This window comes from Dendrobates tinctorius, unplaced genomic scaffold, assembly GCF_039654945.1.
Source record: "Dendrobates tinctorius isolate UK_male_01 unplaced genomic scaffold, ASM3965494v1 ptg000060l, whole genome shotgun sequence".
In the NCBI taxonomy this organism is placed as follows: Eukaryota; Metazoa; Chordata; class Amphibia; order Anura; family Dendrobatidae; genus Dendrobates; species Dendrobates tinctorius.
In genome coordinates this window covers 35,901,339-35,928,913 of record NW_027361728.1, presented here as the reverse complement: position 1 = coordinate 35,928,913, position 27,575 = coordinate 35,901,339, and the positions used below count along the sequence as shown (strand labels likewise).

The 27,575-nt window shown below is 40.3% G+C and overlaps 1 protein-coding gene across 2 annotated transcripts in view; it reads left to right on the top strand.

Annotated features, from left to right (window-relative positions):
• FNDC3B (fibronectin type III domain containing 3B) overlaps positions 1–26,887 on the top strand; it is a 474,468-nt gene extending 447,581 nt beyond the window's left edge. For both annotated transcript variants that reach the window (XM_073578841.1, XM_073578842.1), the window contains 2 exons: positions 1,943–2,070; positions 21,616–26,887. In XM_073578841.1, coding sequence (XP_073434942.1) covers positions 1,943–2,070; positions 21,616–21,927 — 440 coding nt within the window. In that variant the 3' untranslated portion in view covers positions 21,928–26,887. The remainder of the gene's footprint in view (positions 1–1,942; positions 2,071–21,615) is intronic.
• Positions 26,888–27,575: the final 688 nt, after the last annotated feature.

Genomic DNA, 27,575 nt, shown 5'->3' with positions numbered 1-27,575 from the left:
GAATGATTGTTGAAATGAAGTCCAACCACACAGATCTTCACGGTGAGCCAATCATTTGTATACACCTTCCCACCTGCTTGTTGTATGTCATCTTCTCATTTGATTGACAGTTTCCAGAGAAGGGAAGAGATAGATGGAAAACAAGCAGATGGGAAGGTGTATATAAATGATTGATCCCACCATGATGCACCAAGCGGCGGGCTAAGTATTTGGGCACTATGCCTTTTAAGGCCTGGTGCTGGGCAAATCTTCCTGTGGCTATGGCTTCGCACATACTGCTACTTCTTATTTAGTCTATAACAGAAGCCAGAGGTCATTGGCATTGATAGAATCCTGCCCCAGATATACCTGGTTTCTGATAAATATCGCCTTGCCTTACCCAATGATGTTTCTCTCTTATCAATAGCCATTAAGTCACTATCTAGTTTCAATGAATTCCACATTCGTTTTGCATCTGTAACATGAGCGCTTTGTGGCTGTTTTTTAGCCTGTCAACCTTTACCCATAATGACTTTATTTACAAAGCTGCGAACAATGTGCCAAGCATTGATCCTGCCAATGCTATTGTCTTGTACACATAGCTGCCTTGTAAAATGATTGTATATTACATATGCAGAAGAAGTCATCAGAGATGCATTAGCAGATGTCTGTCTCTTTGTACATCAGCTTTTAGCAGCTCATTAGCCATTTACCTTGCAGGGTTAGTAACCTAGCTTTGTTAAGCTGGATGCACATCTTTACTAGGTAGTGATATATTAATGCTTAAATCCTCTATTACAGTCATGTTTAGCCGGGCAGTAGCTGAAAGCTACGACAGAGTTACAACCACATTATGTGTTGCTCAGGATTAGAAAAAAAAAAGACCTAAAACAACCTTAGATCTGACTATTGCCGGTACTGCTGTTATAGCGAATCCACCTCCAGGTTTTTGCCATTTATTCTGTGTCAAGTTGATAAAACTGTGATGTGACACGTCGCTAAAATTGAGGTCTCTGTCCTTACATTATAGATGGGGTAGCAAAAACCTGGTGACAGATTCATTTTAAGTGTCATTCACTTGATGAGGTTTGAGCTACAGTACCAGATCCAATCCAGAGAAATATGTGCTACTGTTTCTGGAATACTGCAACCCCTTTTAGACTAAAGTCAAGGCTAGTGACATTTGGACAACCAGTTCAGACTTTTTGCAATAGTCTCAAGTTTTCCCGCAAGCTTTGCGTTGCAATATTGGCATCATTTTATTATTACTTGCGGCTGATCCTGCCAAACAATTTCCTATATCTCAGTTTCCTGGACCTTTTCAAGAGTGATCACGCCAAGGAAACACGAAAGTAAATAAATGGAAAATAGGTTGTCACTGGTGACTTTTTTTTCCGTAAGGCCGGGGTCACACTGCGAATAGGCAGTCCGTTATACACAGCGGTATAACACGGTGTAACGCAGTCTGTTAACGCTGCCATTGAGCCCCATTGTCGTGCGCATCGCGACACATGCCGTAAAGCGGCATGCGTTCACGATGTGCCGTCATAAAGTGACAGAGCCTCGGACGCGGCTGGCAGCATCTGAGGCTCCGTCACCGCTAGCGCAGATAAATAAATTGTGCTAGCACAGATGATCGGCGCTAGCGGGTATAGCATAACGTGATCGCATTATGCTATACCGTTAACGCAGCCCGTCAATGCTATGCGTTGAACGGGCTGCTTAACGTAATGTGAACCTAGCCTAAGACCAAAAGAGATGCTCTGTTTTTAGCAAGGGAAGATGATCTCATCTCTGGACATGCCCAATTGATCCCCTGTGTCAGCTTCCTAGACCCCTGTGAGTGTGATAACCCCTGTATCCTACTGCCATCTCCACTCACACTTGAACTTGTAGGGATTTTTAGCGCTTCAATGTTTTTTTCAGTCCTAGCTTATGTAATGGTTGGGGTTTTTTTTTTCAGCTCCTCGTGTAACACAGTTAGAAGGAAACACGTGTGAAATTGCCTGGGAGACGGTATCGCCTATGAGGGGAGATCCAATTGGATATATTTTGCAAGTACAGGTCGGGCGAGAGTCAGAATATAAACAGGTAAGTCCAATTCATATAAGCATTTGTTACCCATGGAGCTTAATTATTCTTACTACCCGATATCATTTTAGGTATGGCAAAATTGAACTCCCGTTTTGGCAGATATATATGCTATTGATATCAGACTTTCTAGCGTGTATAGCCTTTCCCGCAGGAACCCAGCGTCTTCTTCCTTGAAGTACTGGTCTAGTCTGCTCATTTATCTTGGCTCGTAATTAGCCCCAGGACTCATTTCCCTGAGTTTTAGAGAAATCATAATTAAATTGTAATTCCTTGAGAGACAATCATAACTCATGCCGTTCGGCTCTAAAATCATAAGTCAGACAGCAGAAATGGAACCCAAAGAGCAAATTACGGCAAATCCCCAAAGAATTCTAGGATGAAATTTAATTTTCACTTTTGAAATATTTCCTAATTGTTCTAGATAACATTATTATTGTTCCGTTTAATTCTAATTTGTAGACGTAGAATATCATATCCGAAATGCACTCATATTTCTTAAATTCATTATTTTTTCTCGGTAAAAGGCTACACATGATCATACATTTTCTATTTTTCTTCTGGGTTGTCCAATGCCTATCAGTGTAACTTATAGCACTCATGTAGAAATCTTGTTTTTGCAAGTTAGTAGTTATGATATTGAAGAGGTTTTATGTGATTAGAAAAACACAGCTGTTTTTCTTTTCCAGAGACTGCACCACTCTGCGTTGGGTATTACGACTCAGTGCCATTTACTTTTATGAAGATTAGCTGCTTCACCTTACACTGTCCATACGTTCCCCTGACATTAGCCAACAGCAATGCTGTCTAAATAAGAAAATGATTGAAAATTCAGGCATGCCTAAAGAAAATACGCAAATTCTCTTCAAAGGGGAAGAAGATCTAAGGCCCCGTTACGCACAACGATTTTGTGAACGATATCGTTGCAACATCACCAGTTTGGTGACATTGCAGCCATGTCGAAACAACATTGTTGCGTGTGACACGTAGCAACGATCAGTTGGCTGAACTTTAATCATAGCTTAATGGTCTGGGCCATAAATCTATCGTTGGTCTCCCGCTGGGCAGCACACATCGCTGCATGTGACAGCGAGAGACCAACGATCAGCGAGCTCCCAGCGCCATACAGCAGATGGCGCTTAGATACCCGCTGTTTACCCTGGATACCAGCGTGCTCTCTGGTCCTGATCGGATATCCAGGGTAAACAGCGGGTAACTAAGCGCCGCACGGCGCTTAGTTAACCGCTATTTACCCTGGATACCAGCGTGCTCGCTGGTCCTGATCGCTGGTAAGTATGCCTATGTGACAGCTCACAAGCGATCAGCTAACTATGTCCCAGCAATCCCATACACGTCGGATCTTTGGTGGGATCGCTGTGACATTGAAGCTTGTAACGGGGTCCTTAGACTCTAGTTGTACTTTATTGGAAGTAGCAATCCTAAAAGTCAATATCGACCCTAAATATATAAATTACCTCTTCAGAGAGTTAGAGGACTTGAACTTTTGTGCCAACCATTGGATATAGCAATTCTTGTAGAAATATCAACCCATTTACGAGATTTGCTACAGGGTTTAGGATAAAAGCCCTTGTTTGCAAACACATGTTTTGAGGTGTTGCGCATCGTCAGTGCAAAGCAAGAGATCTGATTTGGCTAGCTTAGACACCACTGACTAGAATGTAAAGGAGGCTTAAAAGGCCATGCAATGCTCCTCTGGTCAATTACATCATACCCACAGGGATGTGTAATGGAATCACAGATATTCCAAGTTTTCTCAGGATCTTCATAATGGAGAGCAGAGGTTCTTATTTTCTGTGTAATAATAGAAAAAAGTGTCTTTGAAGACATGGGGGAGGGGGGAGTGGCGGAGTAGTTTTCTGCTTTAAAAAAAGTCACACATTTTTGTATAACCTGCAGGTGTCCAGCCACTTGACAATTAAATTGAGCTGGGCTTGGCGTGGAGGGGACATTGATAAGAGGATTCTGATATTTTAAGCCAGAAATTGGCAAAAATTTTAGCAGAAATCCAAGCTGTCTTGAACGTTTCATAAGTTTTGGTTTCTGGCACACTGACATAAAAAAGATGTGTGTGCTCCTATATTTGTTACATCTTTATCCAGCTTTGACAGAGGTTGTCCTATGAAACACTAGTCTTGATGACTTCATACCATGATGTTTAATTTGTTAGCCATCAGTCGCTGTTTCTTTACCATCAGCAGCCATCTATTGTGAAATCCCTGACAAGCTCTCCATATCTCATACTCCTATATTAAAAGTCTGATTAAACTGACGGTCCGTCAGCACTAAACATTCGGCGATCAGTAAATGTTTACCGATCGGTGGATCGTTTAATAGCCTGTGTACACAGGGGGACCAAAGTAAACGATTCCACTGAGCGATCAGTAATAAATCATTGAGTGCACATAGGGCCCCGCTGTTCTCGACTGTTTGATCCCTGTTTACACAGGACTGTGCATTGTCGAACGATGATCTTTTGTGAAAATCAAACGATCATTTCACCTGATGAACAACCATTTTGCTCATTCATTGGATGATCAGCAACCTGTTTACACTGTGAGATTATTGTGAATGAGCGTTAACAAGGACGGACTCTCATTCATAATAATCTTCAGTGTAAATTAACACCTGAATTATGTTTTTGTAAGACATTGGCCGTTCTAGTTTGTAGTATAGAGTGGGGAAAATGCTGAAGCCCTGTAAATTAAATTCACTTACAGTAGCTTGATCCATGGCCACACTCTGGCAACAGCTTAATTTCAAACACAGGGACCATACAGGACAATACATTTTTTGGAATGTGGTAAAGAAAAATGTTCTAAACGGGCTTAAAAAAAAAACACGACAGTAATTTGCACACACCATACAGTCATTGGTTTACACAGATTCAAAGCCATGATTACAATTTTCCAAGGATTTAGCTTAGCTACTATGATTTACTTCTCATGGTCTCATATTCAGCATTTACTAAGCATCAGGCCACTTTGTAATTATGACATGAATGTTACTTACCAGATATAATCCTAGTTTAGGCTCTGGCACCAATCATTATTCATTTACACCCAATTTTTACTATCCCATAATAGAACAGTATATTGTAGGAGCAGAGACCCTGATTCCTGTGATGTATCACTTACTGGGCCGATTGCTGTCATTTTGATAAAATCAATTATTTACAGTTAGGTCAATATATATTTGGACAGAGACAACATTTTTTAATTTTGGTTCTAGACATTACCACAATGAATTTCAAACAAAACAATTCAGATGCTATACATAGCAGAGGAAAGGAGCGAGGGGCCGATATGGATGGAGTGTAGAGAGTTAATGCCAGGGCGGTGGATGTGTGTGAATGCAGCGGCCAGGATATAAATTACACAAATGCATATGGTATATATTTGTTGTACTGCAAATGTACAGGGAGTAGATGTACAGTTAGGCACATATATATTTGGACAGAGACAACATTTTTCTAATTTTGGTTCTAGACATTACCACAATGAATTTTAAACAAAACAATTCAGATGTAGTTGAAGTTCAGACTTTCAGCTTTCATTTGAGGGCATCCACATTAAAATTGGATGAAGGGTTTAGGAGTTTCAGCTCCTTAACATGTGCCACCCTGTTTTTAAAGGGACCAAAAGTAATTGGACAATTGACTCCAAGGCCATTTCATGGACAGGTGTGGGCAATCCCTTCTGTCATTCTCAATTAAGCAGATAAAAGGCCTGGAGTTGATTTGAGGTGTGGTGCTTGCATTTGGAAGGTTTTACTGTGAAGGAAACATGCGGTCAATGGAGCTCTCCATGCAGGAGAAACAAGCCATCCTTAAGCTGCAAAAACAGAAAAAAACCATCCGAAAAATTGCTACAACATTAGGAGTGGCAAAATCTACAGTTTGTTACATCCTGAGAAAGAAAGAAAGCACTGGTGAACTCATCAATGCAAAAAGACCTGGGTGCCCACGGAAGACAACACTGGTGGATGATCCCAGAATAGTCTCCATGGAGAAGAGAAACCCCTTCACAACAGCCAACCAAGTGAACAACACTCTCCAGGAGGTAGGCGTATCAATATCCAAATCTACCATAAAGAGAAGACTGCATGAAAGTAAATACAGAGGGTTCACTGCACGATGCAAGCCACTCATAAGCATCAAGAATCAAAAGGCTAGACTGGACTTTGCTAAAAACATCTAAAAAAGCCATCACAGTTCTGGAAGAACATTCTTTGGACAGAGGAAACCAAGATCAACCTCTACCAGAATGATGGAAAGAGAAAAGTATGGTGAAGGCATGGTACAGCTCATGATCCAAAGCATACCACATCATCTGTAAAACATGGCGGAGGCAGTGTGATGGCTTGGGCATGCATGGCTGCCAGTGGCACTGGGTCACTAGTGTTTATTGATGATGTGACACAGGACTGAAGCAGCCGAATGAATTCTGAGGTATTCAGAGCCATACTGTGTGCTCAGATCCAGCCACATGCAGCCAAACTGATTGGTCGTCGTTTCATACTACAGATGGACAATGACCCAAAACATAAAGCCAAAGCAACCCAGGAGTTTATTAAAGCAAAGAAGTGGAATTTTCTTGAATGGCCAAGTCAGTCACCTGATCTCAACCCAATTGAGCATGCATTTCACTTGTTAAAGACTAAACTTCAGACAGAAAGGCCCACAAACAAACAGCAACTGAAAACCACCGCAGTGAAGGCCTGGCAGAGCATCAAAAAGGAGGAAACACAGCGTCTGGTGATGTCCATGAGTTCAAGATTTCAGGCAGTCATTGCCAACAAAGGGTTTTCAACCAAGTACTAGAAATGAACATTTTATTTACAGTTATTTAATCTGTCCAATTACTTTTGGTCCCTTTAAATACAGGGTGGCACATGTTAAGGAGCTGAAACACCTAAACTCTTCATGCAATTTTAATGTGGATACCCTCAAATGAAAGCTGAAAGTCTGAACTTCAACTGCATCGGAATTGTCTTGTTTAATCCCTTAACCCCCAAGGGTGGTTTGCACGTTCATGACCGGGCCAATTTTTACAATTCTGACCACTGTCCCTTTATGAGGTAATAACTCTGAAATGCTTCCATGGATCCCGGTGATTCTGACATTGTTTTCTCGTGACATATTGTACTTCATGCTAGTGGTAAAATTTAATTCATATAACTTGCGTTTATTTGTGAAAAAAACGGAAATTTGGCGAAAATTTTGAAAATTTCATAATTTTCCAACTTTGAATTTTTATGCCCTTATATCACAGAGATACGGCACAGAAAAAACTTAAGTAACATCTCCCACATGTTTACTTTACATCAGCACAATTTTGGAACCAAAATGTTTTTTTGTTAGGAAGTTATAAGGGTTAAAACTTGACCAGCGATTTCTCATTTTTGCAACACCATTTTATTTTTACGGACCACATCATATTTGAAGCCACTTTGAGGGGTCTATATGATAGAAAATTCCCAAAAGTGACACCATTCTAAAAACTTCAACCCTTAAGGTGCGCAAAACCACATTCAAGAAGTTTATTAACCCTTCAGGTGCTTCACAGGAATTTTTTGAATATTTAAAAAAAAAAATGAACATTTAACTTTTTTTCACAAAAAAAAATACTTCAGGTTCAATTTTTTTTATTTTACCAAGGGTAACAGGAGAAATTGGACTGCAAAAGTTATTGTGCAGTTTGTCCTGAGTACGCTGATACCTGATATGTGGGGGGGAACCACTTTTTCGGCGCATGGCAGAGCTCAGAAGGGAAGGAGCGCCGTTTGACTTTTTCAATGCAAAAAACAGTGGAAACCTCCCACAATTGACCCCATTTTGGAAACTAGACCCCCCCAAGGAACTTATCTAGATATGTGGTGAGAACTTTGAACCCACAATGGCTTCACAGAAGTTTATAACGTACAGCAGTACAATTAAAAAATCATATTTATTCCACAAAAATTGTCTTTTCACCCCCAATTTTTATTCTCCCAAGGGTAACAGGACCGTAAAGTTATTGTGCAATTTGCCCTGAGTACGCTGATACCCCATATGTGGGTGTAAACGACTATTTGGGCGCATGGCAGAGCTCAGAAGGGAAGCAGCGCCATTTGACGTTTTTGGCTGGAATTGAGATCTGCACCATGTCGCGATTGGAAAACCCCTGATGTACCAAAACAGTGGAAACCCCCCACAATTGACACCATTTTGGAAACTAGACCCCCCAAGGAACTTATCTAGATGTGTGGTGAGCACCAGTGCTTCACAGAAGTTTATAACGCCCGGGCGTGAAAATAAAAAAATCTTATTTTTTCCACAAACATGATCATTTAGTCACCAATTTTTTTATTTTCCCAAGGGTACCAGGAGAAAATGGACCCCAAAAGTTGTTTTGCAGTTTGTCCTGAGTAGGCTGATACCCTATATGTGGGGGTAAAACACTGTTTGGGCGCATGGCAGAGCTTGGAAGGGAAGGAGCACCATTTGACTTTTTCAGCGCAGAATTGGCTGGAATTGAGATCAGACGCCATGTTGCGTTTGGAGAGCACCTGATGTGCCCAAACAGTGGAAATAGGTGGTGAGAACTTTGAACCCACTAGGGCTTCACAGAAGTTTATAACGTACAGCGGTACAATTAAAAAAATCATATTTTTTCCACAAAAATGATCTTTTCACCCCCAATTTTTATTTTCCCAAAGGTAACAAGACCCTAAAAGTTATTGTGCAATTTGTTCCGAGTACGGTGATACCCCATATGTGGGTGTAAACGACTATTTGGGCGCATGGCAGAGCTCGGAAGGGAAGCAGCGCCATTTGACTTTTTTGGCTGGAATTGAGATCGCACACTATGTCGCGTTTGGAAAGCCCCTGATGTACCTAAACAGTGGCAACCCCCCACAAATGACACCATTTTGGAAACTAGACCCCCCACGGAACTTATCTAGATGTGTGGTGAGCACTTTGAACCCCCAAGGGCTTCACAGAAGTTTATAATGCCCGGGCGTGAAAATAAAAATCATTTTTTTCCACAAAAATGATATTTTTGTCCCCAATTTTTTATTTTTCTAAGGGTAACAGGAGAAATTGGACCCCAAAAGTTGTTTTGCAATTTGTCCTGAGTAGGCTGATACCCCATAGGTGGGGGTCAAAACACAGTTTAGGCGCATGGCAGAGCTTGGAAGGGAAGGAGCACCATTTGACTTTTTCTAAGTAGAATTGGCTGGAATTGAGATCAGTTGCCATGTTGTGTTTGGAGAGCACCTGATGTGCCCAAACAGTGGAAATCCCCCCAATTCTAACTCCAACCCTAACCCCAGCACACCCTTAACCCTAATCTCAGCCCTAACCCTAATGGGAAAATGGAAATAAATACATTTTATTTTAATTTTATTATTTTTCCCTAACTAAGGGGGTGATAACGGGGGGTTTGATTTACTATTTATGTTGGGTTTTTATATTTGGTAGCGGTCGCATGCTAAAAGACGCTTTTAATTGTAAAAATAGTTTTTGCATCACCACATATTGAGAGCTATAATGTTTTCATATTTTGACCCACCGAGTCATGTGAGGTCTTATTTTTTGCGAGACGAGTTGACGTTTTTATTGGTATCATTTTTGGGCACGTGACATCTTTTGATCGCTTTTTATTCCGATTTTTGGGACGCAAAATGAACAAAACCAGCATTTCATGAATTTCTTTTGGGGGGTGCATTTACACAGTTTCGCCTGCGGTAAAATTGATAAGGCGGTTTTATTTTTCGGGTCAGTACGGTTACAGCGATACCTCATTTAGGTAGTTTTTTATGTTTTGGCGCTTTTTATGCAATGAAAACAATTTTATATAAAAAATAATTATTTTTGCATCGCTTTATTCTGCGAGCTATAACTTTTATTTTTTTGCTGATGATGCTGTATGGCGGCTCGTTTTTTGCGAGATAAGATGACGTTTTCAGCGGTACAATGGATATTTATATGCGTCTTTTTGATCGCGCGTTATTGCACTTTTTGTTCGGCGGTATGATAATAAATCATTATTTTTTGCTTGGTTTTTTGTTTTTATTTTTTAAGGGGTTCGCTAGGGGTTAACTAATGGGACAGTTTTATAGGGCGGGTTGTTACGGACGCGGCGATACCAGATGTGTACTTTTATTGTTTGTTTTTTTTTATTTCCAAAAAATGAATTTTACTAGGGATTTTTTTTTTTTCTTTTTATAATTTATTTAGCGATTTTTTTTTTTTTTTTTTTAAATTATGTTTACTGTCACAGGCACTGCACAAGGCTTCCTCCTTGCCTGTGCTTTGCAGGCATGAGGAAGCCAGCTCCCTGCAGGCCCCCCGAAGGTCCCCGTCGCCATATTGGATTCGGGGACCTGCAGGGATGGAGCCCCCCGCAGCAGTGCTGCACATTGCGCTGCTGTTGGGGGCTCAGAGTAGCATGGAGGGAGCCCCCCCTGCTGATGCTTCCCTTTAACCCCCGGTACACCGCGATCGTGTTTGATCGCGGTGTGCAAGGGGTTAACGTGTCGGGGGCGGTCCGTGACCGCCCCTGACACATTGTGCCGGGGGTCAGCTGTGATAATCAGCTGACACCCGGCCGCGATCAACGTCGCTCACCACGTGGGCGCCGCTGATCGCTGTGACGTACTATCCTGTCCCTGGGAATTAAGTCCCAGGGCACATGGACGAGTTAGTACGTCACATGACAGAAAGGGTTAAAATTCATTGTGGTAATATCTAGAACCAAAATTAGAAAAATGTCTGTCCAAATATATATGGACCTAACTGTATCTGATGTAGATCTAGCAGTTGTCTGAATATTGAGCTCTGTATAACCCTCCCACACTACTTACTGATTGACAACTTTCAGCCTATGCACAGTGTACCTGTACAGAAAGTTGCCAATCAGTAGTGGTGGCAGTTGGGTTATACAGAGCTCATGAATATGGAGGACTACATGCAGAAGGTTTACTAGTCTTTTCGTGATTTTAACAAAACTACACTAAAGTCTGGTAAGTGATACATCACTGGAATCAGGGTCTCTGTCTCTATTATGGTGCTCTCAGATTACATAGAAAAAAAACTGGTGACAGATTCACTTTAATACTTTGTGGCGACTAAAGTCTATACAATGTTAATTTAAAAAACAAAAGTGTGCCTGAGGTTATTTAACATGTCTCACTTTTTTGCTGTGGGTATCCATCTAATAGTCCAGAAATAAGAGTCTGCACAAAAAGGCCATTTATTTAAATAAGCAACACATAAAATTTACATGAGAGGTTAAGACGTATCACATGTAACTGGATTAAAGCAAGATAAAAATAACGCACAAAGCACAATATGGGAATTATGATAAATTGAGCAAGCGTCAGTAAATTGCTACCTAATTTCAGTCTCTCCTGTCTCATGAAGCACATCTCCTGCATGACATGGAAATTGCATATAAATGTGAAGAGAGGGGCATTTACGCTCTGAGAAATATCATTTACATTTTTATTTTGTTACAAGATGTGGGAGAATAGAAACCCCACTCCTTGCCTCCTTATACATCTGCCTCCATATAACTTCAGTTTGCACTGATAAAGGAAAGTGTGTTAAGAAATGCAATTCTGTGTCATGCTAAGCACAGATCTGATGGGGTATAATATCATTATCAATTTGCTTGGATCCCACACGCTTTATGACAGTTATCATTGAAACTAAACACTTCCGTGAACTCTGTAACCTCCCAAGGCAGTGAAAATAAGGCTTCTCCGGAAAGCAGAAGATTTCTGTAGAAACTTCAGACCACCCTGCAGATGCAGTAAAATCCCAGTTTATATAACTACTGGGGACAAATTTAGGTGACAATCACTAAAATTCGGAAGTGATTGGAAACCTTGTGTTGGTGAAACGTAGCGGTTAATTAGATGGTGCAAAATAATATTCCCAACACCTTTTTAAAAATAACCATAAACATAAAATTTCCCTGAAGTGACTCTGTTACCAGGTTGTTGCTACCTAATCTAAAGGGCAGCATAACGTACTGGCAAAGACCCTGATTGCTGCAAAATGTCACTTACTGGGTTGCGTAGTGTAGTTTTCATGAAATCAGTCTTTCATAAGCAGGAGATTATCACTAGAGGACTAGTAAACCCGCTGCCAGGTAGTCAAACATATTCTTATGCTCTGTAACCCCGCCCCCATCTCTGATTGGCAGCTTTCTGCTCATCTACATAGAACACAGAAAGCTGCCAAGCAGTGGTGTGGGCGGGGTTATACAGGGCTCAGCATTCAGAGAAGTCCAAGATCTGCAGCAGAGAAAACTGTGATTTTATCAAAATGAAAGCAAGCAGCCTAGTAATTGAGACATCACTGGAACCTGGGTCTCTACTCCCACATTTTGCTGTTCTCAGATGAGATAATAAAAACCTGGTGACAGATGCATAGTTACAGGCCACTAATGTATGGAAGTCAGAGAATCAATTAATATAAGTGGATCCTTAAAGGGGGTTTTCTATTATATTTTTCTTATATTAACCAGTTCAAGACCATTTGCTGCCGATCCTGACCAGAAACATTTTTTTTATTTCTCATACATGTGGTTTACAGAGCTGTAAAAAAAAAAAAAAAAATCTCATTCAAATATCCAAGTAATTTTTGCATCTTTTTTTGTGATTCATGGGGCTTCATTTTTATGTCAGAAAAAATAGAAAAAAATGCGGCACTCACCCGAAAGCTGTAATAAAATGCAGTCCTTTATTCAACCATACATGGTATATGGACACACTTCGTGGGACAAACAGTTAAGGGAAGACAGAGGGGAGGGAAGTGGACACGCTTTTTAGGGCACGCTTACAACTGTGGATATTTGGGATTAATTGAATTGTCTTGGTTAGTGCATTCCAAAGAACTGGCACGGCAGATCTTGGAGACAGGAGTGGAAGTTTCAGATTATTAAGAATGTTAGTCTTATGTCATTAGCAGAACGGAGGGGGCACGGGTAGGGTGGTAGACTGAGATGAAGGAGGAGATGTAGGGTGATGCTTAACCTTGTAACGCTTTGTGGGTGAGAGTTTTAAGTTTATATTGAACTCTGTAGCGGATGGGCAGCCAGTGTAGTCACTGTCACAGCGTGGAGGCATCGGTGTAGCAGTTGGAACACAATATGATCCTGGCTGCTGCATTCAGGACAGATTGGAAATGGGAGAGTTTAATGAGAGGGAGACTGATCAGTTGAGTTGCAATAGTCTAGACAAGAATGGATGATAGCTGCAGTAAGAGTTTTTGCCGAGTCAAAGGCAAGAAAAGGTCAAATTGCAGAAATATTTTTGAGGTGTAGGTGACATGAACGAGCGATTGATCGGATGTAGGGCTCTGAATCAAGAGTGACCCTAAGACAGCAGGCATGTTGCTGGGGAGTAATGGTCGAACCACACACAGAAATAGCAATATCGGGCATAGATAAGTTAGTGGTGGGAGGAAGGAAACTCAAGGAGTTCAGTTTTTCGACAAATTCTGTTGTAGATATTATGTCCTCACTCTATCAGAGACCTCCAAAAAATGATCGCTGGTCTTTTGTAATAATGTAAGGGTGATATCAGGAGACTGTGTATAATTGGGTGCCATCAGCCTAGAGATGGTACAGAAAACCGAATGTACTGATTGTTTGTCCAAAAGGAGCAGTATACAAGGAAAAGAGGAGGGGGCCTAGGAGTGATCCTTGATAAGCCTCGGCAGTAAGGGGAAGAGAAAAGGAAGAGTAGCCAGCAAAAGACACAGTGAAGGAGCTGTCAGAGAGGTAGGAGGGGAACTAGGAGAGAAAGTAATCTTTGAGACTGATAGAGCAGTGTATAATGAAAAGGAGCTGGTGATCCAAAGTGTCGAATGCTGCAGAGTGATCTAAGAGAATCGTCATGGAGTAGTGACCATTAGACTTAGCTGTTAGATCATTAGAGACTTTGAGAACAGTTTCAGTAGAGTGTAAGAAGCGGAAACCAGATTTTGAGGGTTCAAGAAGAGAGTAATCTGAGAGATAGATTAGATAGGAGTGGACCAAGCATTCCAAGAGTTTACATCTGTAGGGAATATTAGAGACAGGTGGATAGTTAACAGCACAGTTCTGTTCGAGGGATTTTTATTTTTTTAAGTAATGAGTGTATGCTGGCATGTTAATATGAGGAGGGAAAAATGCCAGATGAGATTAACCCCTTCACCCCCAAGGGTGGTTTGCACGTTCATGACCGGGCCAATTTTTACAATTCTGACCACTGTACCTTTATGAGGTCATAACTGTGGAACGCTTCCATGGATCCCGGTGATTCTGACATTGTTTTCTCGTGACTTAGTGGTAAAATTTCATTCAAATAACTTGCGTTTATTTGTGAGAAAAACGGAAATTTGGCGAAAATTTTGAAAATTTTGCAATTTTCCAACTTTGAATTTTTTTGCCCTTAAATCACAGAGATACGGCACACAAAAAACGTGATAACTAACATTTCCCACATGTTTACTTTACATCAGCACAATTTTGGAACCAAAATTTTTTTTTGTTAGGAAGTTATAAGGGTTAAAAGTTGACCAGCGATTTCTCATTTTTACAACACCATTTTATTTTTAGGACCACATCACATTTGAAGCCACTTTGAGGGGTCTATATGATAGAAAATACCCAAAAGTGACACCATTCTAAAAACTGCACCCCTTAAGGTGCTCAAAACCACATTCAAGAAGTTTATTAACCCTTTAGGTGCGTCACAGGAATTTTTTTGAATATTTAAAAAAAAAATGAACATCTAACTTTTTTTCATAAAAAAAATAATTCGGGTTCAATTTTTTTTATTTTACCAAGGGTAACAGGAGAAATTGAACTGCAAAAGTTATTGTGCAATTTGTCCTGAGTACGCAGATACCTGATATGTGGGGGGGAACGACTGTTTCGGCGCATGGCAGAGCTCAGAATGGAAGGAGCGCCGTTTGACTTTTTCAATGCAAAATTGGCTGGAATTCAGATTGGACGCCATGTCACGTTTGGAGAGTCCCTGATGTACCTAAACAGTGGAAACCCCCTACAAGTGACCCCATTTTGGAAACTAGACCCCCCAAGGAACTTATCTAGATATGTGGTGAGAACTTTGAACCCACAAGGGCTTTACAGAAGTTTATAACGTACAGCAGTACAATTAAAAAATCATATTTTTTTCCACAAAAATGATCTTTTCACCCCAATTTTTATTTTCCCAAGGGTAACAGGACCCTAAAAGTTATTGTGCAATTTGTCCTGAGTACGCTGATACCCCACATGTGGGGGTAAACCACTATTTGGGCGCATGGCAGAGCTCGGAAGGGAAGCAGCGCCATTTGACGTTTTTGGCTGGAATTGAGATCGGACACCATGTCGCGTTTGGAAAACTCCTGATGTACCAAAACAGTGGAACCCCCACACAAATGACACCATTTTGGAAACTAGACCCCCTAAGGAACTTATCTAGATGTGTGGTGAGCACTTTGACCCCCCCAGTGCTTCACAGAAGTTTACAACGCCCGGGCGTAAAATAAAAAATTCGTATTTTTTCCACAAACATGATCTTTTAGTCACCATTTTTTTATTTTCCCAAGGGTACCAGGAGAAATTGGACCCCAAAAGTTGTTGTCCAATTTGTCCTGAGTATGCTGATACCCCATACGTGGGAGAAAACTACTGTATGGGCACACGTCGGGGCTCGGAAGGGAAGTAGTGACGTTTTGGAATGCAGACTTTGATGGAATGGTCTGCGGGTGTCATGTTGCCTTTGGAGAGCCCCTAATGTACCTAAACAGTGGAAACCCCCACAAGTGACCCTATTATGGAAACGAGACCCCCTAAGGAACTTATCTAGATGTGTTGTGAGCGCTTTGAACCCCCAAGGGCTTCACAGAAGTTTATAATGCCCGGGCATGAAAATAAAAAAATCGTATTTTTTTCCCACAAACATGATCAATTAGTCCCCAATTTTTTCATTTTCCCAAGGGTAACAGGAGAAATTGGACCCCCAAAAGTTGTTGTCCAATTTGTCCTGAGTACGCTGACACCCCATATATGAGAGAAAACTACTGTATGGACACACGTCGGGGCTCGGAAGGGAAGCAGTGACGTTTTGGAATGCAGACTTTGATGGAATGGTCTGCGGGTGTCATGTGCGTTTGGAGAGCCCCTGATGTACCTAAACTATTGAAACTCCCCACAAGTGACCCCATTTTGGACACTAGACCCCCCACGGAACTCATCTAGATGTGTGGTGAGCACTTTGAACCCCCAAGTGCTTCACAGAAGTTTATAACACTCGGACGTGAAAATAAAAAAATCATTTTTTTCCACAAAAATGATATTTTTGCCCCCAATTTTTTATTTTCCTAAGGGTAACAGGAGAAATTGGACCCCAAAAATTGTTTTGCAATTTGTCCTGAGTAGGCTGATACCCTACATGTACAGAGCTTGGAAGGGAAGGAGCACCATTTGACTTTTTCAACTCAGAATTGGCTGGAATTGAGATCAGACGCCATGTTGCATTTGGAGAGCCCCTGATGTGCCCAAACAGTGGAAACCCCCAATTCTAACTCCAACCCGAACCCCAACACGCCCCTAACCCTAACCCTAGCCCTAACCCTAACCCAGCCCTAACCCTACCCTAACCCTAGCCCTAACCCTACCCCAACACACCCCTAGCCCTAACCCTAACCCTAATGGAAAAATGGAAATAAATACATTTTTTTTATTTTATTATTTTTCCCTAACTAAGGGGGTGATAACGTGGGGTTTGATTTACTATTTATGGCGGTTTTTATGTTTGGCGGCTGTCGCACGCTAAAAGACGCTTTTTATTGTAAAAATAGTTTTTGCATCACCACATATTGAGAGCTATAATTTTTCCGTATTTTGACCCACTGAGTCATGTGAGGGCTTATTTTTTGCGGGACGAGTTGACGTTTTTATTGGTACCATTTTCGGGCACGTGGAATTTTTTGATCGCTTTTTATTCCGATTTTTGGGACGCAGAATGAACAAAAAACAGCGTTTCATGAATTTCTTTTGGGGGGGGTGCGTTTACACCGTTCCGCGTGCAGTAAAATTGATAAAGAGGTTTTATTCTTCACGTCAGTACGGTTACAGCGATACCTCATTTAGGTCTTTTTTTATGTTTTTGTCGGTTTTATGCAATGAAAACTATTTTATATAAAAAATAATTATTTTTGCATCGCTTTATTCAGCGAGCTATAACTTTTTTATTTTTTCGCTGATGATGCTGTGTGGCGGCTCGTTTTTTTCGGGACAAGATGACGTTTTCAGCGGTACCATGGATATTTATATGCGTCTTTTTGATCGCGCGTTATTACACTTTTTGTTTGGCGGTATGATAATACATCATTATTTTTTGCTTCATTTTTTATTTTTTAAGGGGTTCGCTAAAGGGGTTAACTAATGGGACAGTTTTATAGGGCGGGTCGTTACGGACGCGGCGATACCTAATATGTGTACTTTTATTGTTTTGTTTTTTTTATTATTTCCAAAAAATGGATTTATTGGGGGAATATTTTTTTTTTTTCTAATATATGTGGCGATTTTTTTAAAATTATTTTTACACTTTTTTTTATTTTTTTTTTTACTTTATTAAATAGTCCCAGGTGGGACATCACTGTCCTGTGACAGATCGCTGATCTGTCACATCACAGATCACTGTGACAGATCAGTGATCTGACACAGGCACTGCAGAAGGCTTCCTCATGCCTGCGCTTTGCAGGCACTGAGGAAGCCAGCTTCCTCAGGCCCCCGTCGCCATCTTGGATTCGGGGGGCTGGAGGAAAGGAGCCCCCCGCAGCAGCGCTGCACATTGCGCTGCCGTGGGGGGCTCAGGGAAGCACGGAGGGAGCCCCCTCCCTGCCGATGCTTCCCTTTAACCCCCGGTACACCGCGATCGTGTTTGATCGCGGTGTGCAAGGGGTTAACGTGTCGGGGGCGGTCCGTGACCGCCCCTGACACATTGTGCCGGGTGTCAGCTGTGATAATCAGCTGACACCCGGCCGCGATCAGCGGCGCTCACCACGTGGGCGCCGCTGATCGCGGTAGACGTACTATCCCGTCCACGGTCATACGGGCCCGGGTACCGTGGACGGGATAGTACGTCGGATGTCAGGAAGGGGTTAAATAGATTAAATATTTTGATTAGGTGAGTGGTGACAGCCGTGGAAAGGGACTGGAGGAGATGTGGGGGAATATGGTCACTGCTGAAGGTTGTAGGGCGAGGATGCAAGGAGCATGTTTAATTCTTCAGTGACCGGTTCAAAGACAAAGTGAGCTAGATGCAGTGCTGGAGGGAGGAGAATGCATAGCGTTAGAGCATTTTGAGAACAAATCCAGTTTTATATGGTCAATTTTTTGTTGAAATAATTGGCCAGATCAGCGCTAAGGTCGGTGGTGTGGGCCTGCACTCTTGGATTGAGGAGAGAATAAAAAGTGTCAAATAGTCTTTTAGGATTATTGGATAATGCCGTGATAAAGGTGTTGAAATAGGATTGTTTGGAGAGGTGAAGGGCAGAGTTCTATGTTTTAAGCATAAACATACAATGGATGAAATCTTCCGCGAGATTGGATTTTCACCACAGACGTTCAGCGCATCTGGAGCACCTGTGGAGAAAACATGTTTGCAGCGTGTGCCAGGGTTGTCGCCGTCTGCATCGTAGTGATTTATGTGTAGGAGGTGCAGCTTCATCCAGGGCACTTTGCAATATTTAATTATAATATTTTAATTCATAGTCAGGACCTGAGAGGTAGGAGATTGGGGCCAATGATGACTGCAAATTCCTATGTGTGCGATAAGAGGAGTTGTCCTGAGCGGGGTGATAATTCTTGACAGAGAAAGAACAAAGATTGTAGTCAGAAAGCGGGAGAGGGGAGATAATAAAGTGTTGCACCGTGCAGAGACGGGAGAAGATAAGGTCCAGAGTATTCCCGTCTTCATGCGTAGGAGAGTTAGTAGGCTGTGAAAAGCTGAAGAAGGAGGAAGTTAGAGATATAAGGTAAGTGGCAAATGGGGAAAGGTGAACACTAATGGGTTTGTTAAAATCCCCCATGATGAGGGTGGGGATGTCACAGGATAAGGAGCCAGGTGGCAAAGTGGTGCAAGATCAACTGAAGGGGCCCGGAGGGCGATAGACAACAGCCACTCGCAGGGAGAAGGGTGAGTCTAACAGCTTGTATCTAAAAAAAAAAAAGGGAAGATAAGTAAAAGTAACTTTTTTTGGGGGGTGTTAGGACACAGCATTTTATCTTAATTAACAAGATGTGTATTTTCAGCAAGCCAGGAAATATACTGTTATCTATATGTTGACGTGAATTTGTGTTTTTTTTGTTTTTTTGAGTTGGTCAAGAATCTGAAATGTTGACTCTTCTTGCATACAGGGTCATGGAACAATGATGTTTGCCGATATGTTGATTAAATATTGTCCAGGCCAGCTAGTTTGTTGACTTGCAAAATAGAAGAGGAAAAACTATGCAAACAGATTACATAATTAAACCATGCGAGTTAGTCTTATCACCATTCTTCCCCTTTACCTGTGAATACTAGATGAAGGACAGTTGTTAATTACAAAAACAGGTTATAAGCCTCTGTAACATGAGCCACAGATTCAGCCAAGACATCCAAACATCTAGAGGGTCTCTACTGGACAGCAGCCAAGACATCATGGCTCCATCATGAGGGACACATTTGTCATTCTACAGGATGCCAACTGGAAGGATGCAGATCTTCTCTATTGACCATCACCGACCCATGCATGCATTTGTGAAAGCCAGGAATAGGACCCTCCGGTCACCTGGCTCCATGGAGCTGGTTGGAGAAGCCAGAATGTGACTTTCTGGTCAACTGGCCTTGTACCTGAATGGACTGTCATCTTCCAAAGCTTGTTGTTACCTCCTCTCTGTGTGCGTGCCACAGATGGGGTAGTTAGCCCTGGAAGCACTGAAGTCACAGCTGCTCTTAGCCCAGCGAATCAGCAGAAGAGTGAGACTCTGTAATTGTGCACCATCTTGGGTATTTGGACTGTTCTACGTGTTATCTGCCCGTTTGTTAAATAATAATAAAGTATTGCCACACTGTTTTACCCTCACCCTGTGTTGTCTGAAAAGCATTATGCCCACTGTGAAAGGAGACCGGGCCCCTAGTCCGTGCGGTTTGACTGACACACCGTGTCTCCACAGGGGGATAACATTTTGATAAGGCCTCTTTCACACTTCAGTTTTTTACAATCAGTCACAATCTGCCAGGTTTTGAAAAAAACGGATCCTCAATTTTCTTTTGAGGATCCGTTTTTTTCCGCATTGACTTCCATTAATGGCGGATTGTGACGGATTGCTGTCCGTTGCATCCGTTTATTTTGAGGATCCGCCAAAAGTTGCTGTCCGTCACCATCCTCAAAGATTTCAAAACGGAGCTTGCAACGTTTTTTTCGCTGGCGGATCCTCCAGACACTCATTTAACCCGAAATTCTTTCTGGGTGCCGGACAAAAAAAAAAAAATTCTCTCTCTCTCTCTCTCTTCCTGTGCCATCCGTTCACATCAGTTGAGAACGGATCCGCTTGTCTGACTTTTTGGCGGATTTGAACTGATGCAGAAAACTTAAGTGTGAAAGAGGCCTAAGAGGAGCAGACCAAAATGTTCACCTGGTCTGTTGTTGTGTCTGGTAATATGTGAAAAATGTAGGCCACCATAGAGAGAGCAGCAGTGGTGGTAGTGTCTGACTGCTGGATAGTATTGTAATTTTATATAAAGGATACAATGATTTCTGCAGCTCCATATAATCTTAATCAAAAAGATTTAAAAAAAAAAAATATTTATGGCATGAAATGGTAAACTAAAAAGGCCCTGTAATAATTAGGGATTAGCAAAAATTAACTAATAATCCAACAAGAGAAAACAGATCCCTGCGGATTAGGTGCGGATTCATCCGCGCGGATTTTGTACAATCCGCAGGTGAAACCGCAGGTCAAAAGACCTGCGGTTTTACCTGCGAATTGCTCTGCGGTTTTGCCCTGCGGTTTTTCATCTCCTCAATGGAGGAGATGGCAAACCGCAGGGGAATCCGCAGAAAGAATTGACATGTCAATTCTTTCTGCGGCTTGAAAACCGCAGATAATCCGCGCGGAAAATTCCGCACCGTCTGCATTGCGGTTTTTGATTCCCATAGGGAATCATGGTACTGTACTGCGGGTCCGCAGCGGCCGGAACCGCAGCAAAATCCGCAGCGTGTGCACACAGCCTTACAGTGGTATAACTGAAAACAATACAAAGCTTTATTTATTGATAATAAATTTCATTACAATACCATAAAAATCTAGGGTGCGGTCTTTCTACTTCTTGTTCTTTGCATCCATAACACCCTAATCACTCTTGTCTGTTTAATGGCACAAAAAAGTTCTGATTAAAAAAAATTGCATGTTTTTTTTAAAACCGGTTTAACACTGTTAAATATGATTTTATTTTATTTTTTATAGTTTTAACTCTGATTCTTACTTGCAGGTATACAAAGGAGAAGACACATCATTTCATATCTCAGGTGTACAAACTAATATGGATTACAGATTTCGGATTTGTGTATGTCGTCGATGTATCGATACTTCGCAAGAACTCTGTGGCTCTTACAGTCCATCTACATCTTTTATTATGAGACGGAATGATCTCATGTTGCAGGAGGACCTGTCGCACCTTGACCATTCAAAACGCAAAGGCATGGTGCCTACTGATGAACAGTTTGCAATTCTAATTGTTTTAGGCTTTGCAACCTTGTCTGTTTTATTTGCCTTTATACTTCAGTACTTCTTTATGAAGTAAACCATGAAGACAGATTAGAGATATCTTAACTAATGCTGCGCATTATAATCCATTTATCCAAATATTCATTTTTAAATAAATACAGACCTTTTCCGTTCGACATTTTATATTCGTATTTTTTAACTGTTTCATTACATTCTCAGTGTTTGAATGCACCTTTTTGAAATGTAAAGCCAGGACGTAGCTGAAATCTGTTTCTGTTAAGCAGCTATATTGCAGTATAAAGTACAGCAGCAGTGTTCCATAGCGGATTTATTTTTGTGACCCCCCCCTATCAGTGGTTGACTTTAATTTTAAATGAATGGTCAAAATGCGGAATAATTCTAAGTGATGTGTCTTTCCACCGAAAAACAGACATTCGCTCACATCAAGGTGTATACATGAGTACAAATAAACAATATACAAACTTAGAAAAATAGAGAAAATGACTCGTACATATATAGAATTCATTGTTTTTTTTCTACTTGAAATTGCTTGTATTCCTGTTATCATATTGCTATCTTTAAGAAGGGAAGTTAACTGCATGTTTACAAACCTAAGTGATCTACAATATACGCAAATGAAACAGTGCCTTAAAATTCAATGCTTTAAAGCTGCTATGTTATCTGCTGTATAAGGCGGCCAGCAGTAACATCGTGTCCAAGACCAACACAGTAACATTCGTGTGAAATGAAGTATTGCATTGCCATGACCCTGCAGCTAGCTAGCCTACAAGCCAAAACTTTACTTACTGTAGTTCACATCTCCGTATCTAACATTGTATGTTTTATATATTTGTTATTACAGTTAAGATTTTTTTTTTTATTCTAAATATACATTTTTTAAAATATTCTGAAGCTTAATGCTAGATTTAAAGGTTAGTATAATGTTTGAGTAGATGTAAAACACTGATCGCTGTTTGAGAATCAAGTCTTCTGCCATCGGCTCCCTTGGCGTAGCAGACAACAAGTCCTGCATGTCAAAAGCTTTCTGGGGAAAAAAAATTCCATTATTAAAAGCAAATAATTTTAACCCTAAAATCTTCAATGCAATTCTTGATCCAGGGAGTCAACCTAGTTTTTCTTAAGTAAGGACTATAAATGTTATTAGTGTATGTGAATAATCTTACATTGAGGTCACTGTGAAGCCAACAAAGTAGATATTATTCATAGAGAGTCTGATTACAGTTATCAGAATGGTTTCCCAATTATCATAACCAATGGTTTACATGGAGATTTTTTAAGCATATAGCATATCTACTTTGTAGATTTGTGCACCTCATCATTTAACACTTTCACCATTTAGCCAATTTCAATTAAACACCAAGGCTTCAATTCACAATTCTCTTTGCGCCTTTTTTGGATTAAAACATTCAGTACAGCTTTTGCATTATTTTTAGGCTTATTTGTTTTGTTATCCCTAGTTGTTATTTTTTTACTTGGTTCAACGGTCTGCCCATGGCTGTCATTATTCAAATGTTTTCAGCTAATTAATCACTGGAGACTTTTCAAAATGTTGCAAAATGTTTGCACTATTGTACTCCTGTACCTTAGTGCCCTTTCACACTGCGTTTTGTCCATCATTCGTTGATCCCCTTGGGGCTTACATCTGAACCCCCCACCAAACAGGATTTAGGCTTATGTGCCTACTAAGTCATTCACTATAATGGTGACGACAAAGTCAACATGTGCTCTGTTGTGCATCATTTTCGGCAGTATACGTCTATTGGAAGCGGACACTCAGTCTTATTAGATTGCTGCTTGCTTGTCTGCCTCCAGTAGGCGTACATGCCCAAAAATGGTGCACAACAGAGCACACATTGACTCTGTCAGCACCATTAGGCTGGGGTCACACGGCTGTCGATTCTCTCATATGAGGCTGATTATGCTGTCAATCGAAGCACATTCTGTCAGAGTTTGAGCCGAGTGCCACCATAGTATGATCTTGGAGAACAGCTATGGAGAACCCATTTTCTCCATCTTCTGCTTTCTCTGTCCGTGGATGTTGTACTGTACTCTGTTGAAATCTGAGTCTAGTCTGATGTTTCACATGCACCCATAGACTTGTATGGGTGCGTGTGATCTGTCATCGGATATACCCACAGTATGCTGTGATTGTTTTCCCCATTCTGAATCGGCATGAGAAAGTATTCACGGCCGAGTTCTATCTGTTGTACGGTCGTATGAGTGAGCCCTCATAGTCAGTGGCCCCGCCTGCACATATACACCAAAATCCCATTTTGCAGGGGGTTCTGACATAAGCCCCGACGAGACAAAGTACAGTGTGAAACCACCCTTAGTGGGGTAGAAAATTTGTGTACATTTTTTGCCCAGCTGAAGACAAAATGCAACAGTTAAAAGCTTATCGAAATTGTTGTTAAATATTCCACTCAAAAAAGGCGCAAATAAAGCAAAAGAGCAAAAATAAATTTTTGCACCAAATTCCTCAAACATTGTGAGCCATTTTAATGACATTAGCAAAGACCAAAACTGACAAAAACACAGGGAAATAACAAATCCGACCCTAATCGCAATGTTTTTTTTTTGTTTTTTTTTTAAGAATTACATTAAGCAAAAAGCTTTTACTTTTATTCGTTCTACAACCCTTCCGGTTTTTTACAATATAAAGTGCCTCAGGGAAACATTTCAGCTGAAGGGGCAATTCATTTCCAAAAGGGGCAACAGACACACAACATATACTCAGCTTTTATATAATTCTATATTTTGTATATTTTTGCTGCTTACTTTTGCATCGTGGTAGAATGAAATCTGACGTTCACTGAGGTATCTTGTCATATTCCTCAATATAGAATATCTGCTTTTTATTCCCATAACCAAAGCAATGGGGAAATATTTGTTGTAGTTTTTTTTTTTATACAATATATTAAGTACTTTTTAAAGAACCAATTACAGTGCAATTTTTTATTTATTGTAAAGACAAATATGTACTAATATTTGTAGCATGATGATTTTTAATTTTTTTTTTTTTGTAATCTAAGTTAATTTTACCCAGCAGCATTTTAAGTGATCTCTGTCTTTATGCGAGATTTTTTTTTTATACTGTTACCTAAAAACAGCGCATGTAAAGCCAAAAAAAAAAAAAATACATCCGTGATTGAAACGTTTACATGTAATCAATTTCTTTAATCATCTCTTCCGAGAAGTGTTATGATCCACTAATCATGCTGTGTGCCTATAACGATGTAGCAAATGTTAGAAATTGTCATGTAATATAACTGTAAACACTATAACATAGCTCTGCAAACTAATATTTCTGCCATGGTTGTGGCAAATTACATTTTTATTTTGTTTTATTTAAATATATTATGCCTTATGTCCTCTGTATTTTAGGAGCATAATCTATACAGGTGTTAATAAAAGTCATTTTTGTATTTTATTAAAAAAATGTATAAAGTAACTGTCCCATTGTTTTAAAGGAGAAATAAAGTATTAAGTGAATTGGACAAAAAAATAATCATTTTGAAGCGGTGCTGCTACCTTGCAAAAAAAAAAAATATATATAATTGCTAAAGTTTCATGAGAACAATACAGTTGGTCAATAAGAAAAAATTGAATTAAAAGAAAAATACAAATTTGGGGTATGTTTCCTATAATATGTATGCGCTCGTTCACAACAGCGTTATTACCTTTTTTTCCTGAAAACGAAAGGGTGCGCTGATCTTAATTTTATTTCGTTTTTTTTTTTTTATAGAGAAAAGCAGCCATCATCAGTAGATTAAAGCTAAATATTATTTTATAGTGCCTATTTATAAAAATAGTTAAAATATACTGGAAGTCACTGATTATGCCACGTCCATATTAGCAGGGCTATCAATACATTATATCTTTAGTGGTACCTGTAAGAAAAAAAAATGAAAAAAAAAAATGAGCAGGCATTTTAATAACATATAATTGCACCTTAACTCTTTTAGTAAAAGAAATGGGAGGTTGGGGGCTATTTTGATTTTAAGGTACGTAAAACATATTTCAATTTTCCAAATCTTTCTTTTGTAATGCTGCTTTGAATGTTTCTTGATAGATATTACAGTGTAATCCTGTTAGAATACACAGGCGTTGTCATTTTATTCCAACCATTAGTAAGCCACTATGGGAATATTTTATATATGCATTTGGAAAAAGGAACATTATTGGCCAGTTTTAGAAGATAATTGTCTTTTATTTCTGGAGGGACTTATTTTTTATGATGGAATTAATGTAATTTTTATATTTATGTCCATTAAAAATATGAAATTTACCAAAATATATTTTTTGTATTTTTCTCATAGTCCTTTTAATGCTTTATTTTAATCATACGTTCAGGCTCTTAAAGAAGCCTTGCCATTATTGGCATTCCAAGCCTCCAGCCATGGAATATCATGTTTGTCATATGATAGTCATTTTGCGCAATTAGAATTGACCTTTTGTGCATTATTTCTAATCTGAGAAGACTCCCCCAGAGCTTTTGGTCGGGATTTGACACCTGCGTTCGTGTACACTCTGACATGACCGGTTCATAAAAGAGCAGTCATTTGCGTAAAGACCGCTGTACCTTGGCAGGCAAATGAAATAAGTGCACTGACCTACTTTTGCCGCAGAGACACTAACTAGTCACCTTGGATCTCAGTGTCAGGATGTAGGCTACCAGATGCCTAATTGCAATATATTGTCGCCTCTTCTGGTTGAAATGAAAGCAACAATTAGACAAGTCAGAATTGTATTTTTGCACAGCTGTTTCAATTGAATTACAAAATATTTTTTTACCTCACTATTGGACAAACATTCCAAACATTTCATTAAAAATTAAAATCACGTTTTTCTGGTATTGTAAATTTAAGACTACTTTGTATGCATTGTATTAAAGCCGTTATATCTACTTTAATGTATAGATTTTGCAAAATTAAGAAATTGCTACAGTATGTAAAACTTAATTGTACTTTTAGTGTATATGTAATATATTTAAGCCCAATAAATGTTTTACTTATCTTGTTGGTCATTTTTTTTTTTTTAGAGCATTGTTTTTCTGATGTTTAAGGTGGTTTCTTGTAGAATATGTAAAAAAATGAAAAAGAAATGTCAAATTCCTTAATATCTTTAACCCCTTTCCTACAATGGACGTAATATTCCGTCCATGTGACCTGGGACCTAATTTCCATGGACGGAATATTACGTCTAATGCGATCAGCTGCGCTTACGGGGGGGAGCGTAGCTGATCGCGGCCGGGTGTCAGCTGATTATCACGATCGCGGTGTACCGGGGGTTAAAGGGAAGCATCGGCAGGGAGGGGGCTCCCTCCGTGCTTCCCTGAGCCCCCCACAGCAGCGCAATGTGCAGTGCTGCTGCGGAGGGCTCCTTCCCTGCAGGTCCCCAAATCCAATATGGCGACGGGGACCTTCGGGGGCCTGCAGGGAGCTGGCTTCCTCATGCCTGCAAAGGCAGGAGGAAGCCTGCAGCACTGCCTGTGACAGATTGCTGATCTGTCACAGCGATCTGTGATGTGACAGATCAGCGATCTGTCACAGGACATTGATGGCCCACCTGGGACAATGTAGTAAAGTTTAAAAAAAAAAAAAAAAAAAAAAAAAAAAAAAAAAAAAAAAAAAAAAAAAGCTTAGTTACTCACCGATAACGGTGTTTCTCGGAACCCATGACAGCACCACGGAGAGAGGGGGT